At 42.0% G+C, this 6,241-nt stretch overlaps 2 protein-coding genes across 3 annotated transcripts in view; one reads left to right on the forward strand and one right to left on the reverse strand.

The window, feature by feature from the left end:
* Positions 1-4,544, reverse strand: part of ENTPD5 (ectonucleoside triphosphate diphosphohydrolase 5 (inactive)) — a 16,823-nt gene extending 12,279 nt beyond the window's left edge. The window contains exons 1-5 of one of the 2 annotated variants that reach the window (XM_010711711.3): positions 4,301-4,544; positions 3,456-3,727; positions 2,172-2,251; positions 514-657; positions 62-137 (exon numbers count right to left, since the gene is read on the reverse strand). In XM_010711711.3, the coding sequence (XP_010710013.1) occupies positions 62-137; positions 514-657; positions 2,172-2,251; positions 3,456-3,711 (556 nt within the window). In that variant the 5' untranslated portion in view covers positions 3,712-3,727; positions 4,301-4,544. The remainder of the gene's footprint in view (positions 1-61; positions 138-513; positions 658-2,171; positions 2,252-3,455; positions 3,728-4,300) is intronic. The other variant, XM_003206593.4, reaches the window with a different exon arrangement.
* Positions 4,545-6,131: 1,587 nt separating this feature from the next.
* Positions 6,132-6,241, forward strand: part of BBOF1 (basal body orientation factor 1) — an 8,860-nt gene continuing 8,750 nt past the window's right edge. The window contains exon 1 of the mRNA XM_031553772.1: positions 6,132-6,228. Coding sequence (XP_031409632.1) covers positions 6,132-6,228 — 97 coding nt within the window. The remainder of the gene's footprint in view (positions 6,229-6,241) is intronic.

The raw sequence follows: 6,241 nt of genomic DNA on the forward strand, positions 1-6,241 counted from the left end.
TCATTCCTGCTTTCCCTCCCGTTCCTCTTTGCTTTCAGTTTTTCTTCCTTCTAAAACACACCTTCATAAGACCCGTCCATGATGCTAACACTATCTTCTGGAACAAGAAATGGTGACTTCTCAAAGACTTCTTTCACCTGCAGAAAGAGAAAATGATTCAGTTCTTTGGTTTGAATAGTCTTGCTCTGCTCTGACAATGACAGAGAAAAGCTTTCCTTTTCACTGCAGTAGAAAAAAAGTCAAGAGTGTGTGATAAACAAAATTCTTCCTCTTTTAAGAGCCAGTAAAGAAAGAGACGTATCCAAAGTCTCTCTCCCAGAGTCTTCTATCCACACCAGGATAGAAGGTTTCAGGACCGTGAAAGAAAATCTGTGAAGTCTGTGAGTTTCATGCTATCGTGGGATTAGAGTTACTTTTCACAGCTGAAATTCACGGATGGCAACAGACTGGAGAACAGAACCAGGAAAGATGAAACAGAACAGTAGTATTGTATCCAAAAGATGTTAGTATTACCTCAGAAAGTAGAGCTTGAGCTTTCTCCTCTGACAATAAGCGCAGTCCAGCTGTGGCTTTTAACACTACTGGAGTCTTCTTCCAGAGATGAGGTGGCACAGCATCTACAGCCATGTCCAGCAATCTTTTGACGGATTCAGCACCCTTAAAGGAAGAAATTGTATTTCTTACAGTTTTCCTTCAGAAAATGTCCCTCCTAATTCCTCAAAACTAGTGAAACTGGTATTCAGTAGCAGAAAACATCCACGCCTAAAGAAAGTATAAAAACTGTGCAAGGCACCTCATACAAACCTTAAAGGAATATCTGCATTGGAAAGTCAGATGCATTCAGAGTTATATCCTAGGAGACAGAATTAAATTTCATTGTTTGTGGAAAGTATTTTTGGAAAAGATGGAGGGAAGCAAGGAAACTGAGTATCTGACAAACCTAGGCATCTTGTAGTATGATAAAACTAAGTGGTGCAATTCTTTACTGGAACTGCAAAGATCAGGGGGGATGTCTGAATTTCAGTAAATGCACATAATTCCAAGTAAGTTCATACAAAGTAGCCTAACTACAATGACAGCTGTAGAGTGGTTATCACATGAGGCACAGACATCACTGCTGGGCTCTCAGCTATTTACACTGCTCTAACAATTATAGTTCTGCATTAGCAGTAAGCATTCTCCTGTGAAATTTCTAGAAATGTCTCTTGGTGATGATTTTTCTTTTCTCCTACCCAATAAACAAGACAATTTAGTGAAATCAGAAGAGAGCTTATCAAAGTTTTAAAGAAGAGCCATCTACTCTTCCCCAGAGTTTCACACTAAAAATTCTTGCAGCACTGAATGCAGCTGAGCACACTGCACACTGAAATCTGAAGCCCCCCCCTAAGGTAGCCCTAATTCCAGGACTGCTAAAGCAGGCAAGGCACAGGATCTAATATATCATTTGCCTGGCACCTCCTTTAGCTTGTGAATGAGCTTGCTGTCAGCAGAAAGGATCTGGAAAATGGCAGCTCAGTTCAGGACTGGCTCTTTGAATCAGCTTGATTCCTTTAGCTGTCTTTGCCCTTCTGCTCATTTCTGACTCCTGATCAGAGTGGCCTGAAAGAAGCGCACCACACATGAATTCCCAACCATATGCATTGGAAAATAAAGAGGGCTGCACCTAACTTCAGTTTCTTATTACAATTCTAAATTGTAAATTTATTAATAAACTACTGATTAATATATCCGATTGTAGATTATGGAACTGCCCAGCTTTATTTTCTAAGACCTTTATTTTTTAATAAAATGATTTTTTATTTTTTAATTAAAAATGAATAAAAGAAGTCCAGAGTCAGTAGAACAGAAATTGCCCATACCAAAATCATTACTCAGCTACAACTGTGATGAAATATTCTGAAAGGCATATGATCTAGTTAGATATAGCATTTAAGCAATTAATTAAGCTATTGTTCCACTGATGAAATACATGAAGTAATAGTTTCCATTTTACTGTGTGGAAATTAGCTCACAAAAGTAGAGCAACAGGTTTGGACAGCCAGTAGTACATTTTTCTTGACTTTTCTTGACTCCCTGCTAATTACAATTAGCAATATTTGAACTGCTTGGTAGAATGCAACTGATATTAGTAGAAGGAAGATCAACTTATGGGGAATGAAGGAGAGCCTTACCTTTTCAGGCTGATCAGCATAGGCAGAAAGACCTGGCTTCACAGATTCAAATATTTCCCCTTCCAACTCTGGAAGGATTTCTGCACAAATGAAACATTACATGAAATAATCAACAATTCAAATATATATATATATATATCTTTTTTTTTAGCTTCCAAAAGGTTGTCTGAAACACTGTTAACGAGATCTCCTTGACTTCCCCTTGCAAATAATAAATCCCCAAAAATACACTGCTCCTTCATTTCAGAAACATACTTAGCAGAACATTGCCCTTGTATCCTCCAACTTCGTCAACAATTTATTACAAACACATTATAATTAGAAGGATGTTTGTTCATTATTCATTTGTAAGCCACAAGTTGTAGCAATGTAGCATGACTGTTGCCTAATCTTAACGAAATTTCTTTCCCTTCTTGTCCCCAAGCTAGGTGTGAAATATTAATTCATAGTAAGGCACATACAGTCAGCTCCTGATTATTCTTAGGTGATTCATCCCATTCATAAACACAGAGAATGCTAAACAGAGCTGACTGGCCCCAGGCACTTGGCTGCAAAGCCAAACAAGTGTGACCACTGCTCCCAGAGCAGCTTGGCTCTACCATGTATATCTCAGTATTGCATATCATCTATCAGAGTTGGACGTTGCACCAGCCCTTCCCAAAGAATGCTGAAATCATGTGAAGCCACACAGGTACTACATGTGGTCCTGAAGGGCTTATTAGCCTTTAACCTTTGCAAACTTGCTGGTTCACAGTACACAAGCCAATTCACCCTCTCGAATCCTGTTTAATGTGCAACCAAGCTGGGTACCTCCACACCACGTCAGATGTAGATATTCTGCAGTGTGCTGCATCTGGAAACTGCCTAGATGGTTATAACTCTTTAACATATTGATTTCATTTTGATACAAAATGTTTCATATACAGAATGTAAATATTTGTTGATATGATTCCAGGTAACAGGCAACTTGAAAAGGACAGTGTAAGCCTCTTCCCAATTCAATGGGACATTCCTTTAAACAGCTGCACAGGTGAAAATCTTCAGAAATTCAATGTACCCAGAAAGAAACCTCTGGGTTTCTCAAGATGTGCAAGAAAGAACTTTTCACAGTGAAACACCACCATAAATGGCAATCAATCACCCCCTGGAGGATGACCTGCAGGATACACAGGAGAAATCTTCAGTTGATCCCAAATTCCGTATTGGTGCAAACAAAGTCCTCTCATGTGAAAAGAGAACCTGAGTCAACATATGGCAGGGGCACAGACTGACAGAGGGTCTTACCTGGGCTCTTCTGCACAAAGGTATAAATGTGGATCCGGGTTCCAGTGCTTCCTGCGTCAAACATTATGCCATAAAAAGTCTTGGCATTTATAGGGCACATGTTAGGTGGAAAGAGATCCTGAAACCACATCTCCCTGTTTGAATGGGAAAGAACAGGGGACAAAGAAGAAAAGACCAGTGCTAGAAGGATAGGGAGTCTGGAAGATGTCATCCTGCCAGGATCACTTGAGGCAGTCAAGCGTGGGTCAACAGTCATAGAGCTGGTGTAGATCCTGTAGGGAAAAACAAATAGGAAGGAAAGTTATAAGAGCCCTCTCCTTACCAAGTCTGTAGAAAAAGTTCTGCCTGTACACAAATATTCTGCCTTTTGGATAGAAAATAGCTTTTCAGCACCTCATCCACAAGTTATTATTTACTGCATTTTGATGCTAGAACTGCATCTAAGTGTTTTGTTCTTTCACAGTAAAGATTTCTCCATCTCCCAAATGCAGAAGAGTTCAAGTACGATGTTTTCCCCAGTATTTCTAGCTTTTACTTTATTTGGGCTTTCTTTTTCTCCACTTTGGCTTTAAAAGTCTCAAGTTTTACAGCTCCCAGAAACTCCAGGAAGTCCAAATACTATCTGAATAGAAGCACCATCAAAGAGGAGCTCAAGGCAGAGCCATTTTGCCCTAATTTTTATATGCATGAGATGCTATGGCAAAACACAAGTATTATTCAAAGAAAGAGAATTTTATCTCAGGCTCTGAGCAGCTTCTGGGAAAGATCAGTGCACAGAGTGAAGGCAGTATCCTGGCCCCCAAGGGCTCCTGTGCTGCACAAGAGGACCAAACTGTGATGCTCACCTGGGCTCTGCCTCTCAGTACCTTTCTTCTCCATTTTTCACACTTCTCCCTTCATTTTGTTTCTTCAACCTTTTCTCCTGGGAGCTTTCATTCTCAGAATGAGAAAACAAAACTAAAACAGCACAGTTTTCTGGTGGACCTGTCATCCCAAACACTCAGATTGCTTACAAGCTTCTAACATCAGATTCTAGTAAGCCAAGGCCCTTGGGTGAAATCAAGAGACTCAGTACTGGATATCCAGATACAACAACTATATCTCTTTTCTGTTCACATGCATTTCTTTGCATAAGTTCTTTAGTAAGAAACGCCAATAAAGAAAAGATACTGGCACAGAAAGGATTGGCTTCATAATGGCATCTGGTTAAAGAGAAGGAGAATATGTAGCTGTCTTTGTTGTTCACTTTTGAACAGCAGAAATGAGCACATGGCCAGATATCCCACCTTGTGTAGTATCATCTGTGTTGATGTGCTCACACACAGAAGCTGCAAGCAGCCCAGCACCCCCCAGACATATGCTTACACCCATTTGCCCACAGCACTGAATGTTCTGCCCCATATGCCTGCTCATCTGCTCTGTTCAAGCCCTCATCTGCTTCTAGTGCTAGCATTCAGTTGTATTTTAGTGATCCGTTCAGCCCCCTCTCTAAATCTTTATTTGCAACCTCTATCCTATTCTCACCCATTCCAATCTTTAACCTCTCTCCTTTCCTTTCTACACGAATTTGACATAGCTTCTATTTCCCTATACCTTTCACCTATGCCCAGAGAACTCACTCATCCTTCCCTCCCACATTCAACCCTTATACACCTTCCATTATTTCAACCTTTGTTTGTAATTACAGCAGGAGATTAACTTTTACCCATTCTCACTAACCACATCATGCTGAGTCATTCTTTGAGTGCTTTTCCAACTCATTCAAGCACTCAGCTATCTCCAGAGCAAACACAGAGCTCAACCTGTTACACAAGGGGAGCCTTGCTTATCTTCTGTGACCTTTATTTGATTGCACAGGATCCCCTCTGCGTTACAAACACGTTCTGAGAAGAGATTTTATGATTACACAATGAGCAGCCTGGCCATCCCTCTCTGACAGACCAGAAGGTGAAGCTGTTCAGGAGAGATGTTGTTGTATAATGCAAGTATGTTGTTTACTAAACAACCACAGCTAAAACTGAGCACCTGCCTTGAGAACAAACCCCAGACTCTTGTTACACGCAGCACACGTGACACTTACATAAGCCGCATGATCTCGGTTGATCCGAAAATATCTGACCAACTGCCACCATTACCACATGCTCTTCTTGCCAGCTCTCCTGACTGATGAACCCCGGCCTCCTCTAAACTGCTCCTGTATGAAATGCCTCTTCTGCGGCCCTTCTCAGCCATCCAGCACCATCTCACGCTTCCCATTCTCTACCTCTCCCATGGCTTCTCTCTTTCTTTCCACCTTCGTCCATCTAAGGTCCCCTCTCTCCCCACACAAAAAATCTCACGACAGCACCTCAGGACCTCCTCCCTCACCATAAAAGAGAAAAGCACACGGAGTCTCTCCGATGAGCAGTTCTGACCTAACCAGGTGCACGCCGGCACCCACAAGAAGCAGAGATGGGCAAGGAGAGCACGAGGGCAGTGCCAGCAGAGGGAGATGGCAGAAAATAACAGAAATGCCAGTGAAAGAGGAATTTGAACAGCGGGTCAGAAGAAAGGATGGAGGGAACGTCTTAGGGTAGAGCTAGGCGGGAGGGAGGGGAGAAAGAAAAACACTATTTCCAAAAGAGTTTCTCTCCACCAAGGTAAAATCCTCGCTGCCGTCAGAACACAGCAGGACGGATGACACGACGAACAAACAGCCGGGAGAAAGCAAGCGGGGGCAAAGGAGTACGAGTGCAGGTTCACGAACGCGAGCAGCCGGCCGGCACGGCGCGCGGTACCGAGCTGCG

This window comes from Meleagris gallopavo, chromosome 5 (assembly GCF_000146605.3).
Source record: "Meleagris gallopavo isolate NT-WF06-2002-E0010 breed Aviagen turkey brand Nicholas breeding stock chromosome 5, Turkey_5.1, whole genome shotgun sequence".
NCBI classification, from domain to species: Eukaryota; Metazoa; Chordata; class Aves; order Galliformes; family Phasianidae; genus Meleagris; species Meleagris gallopavo.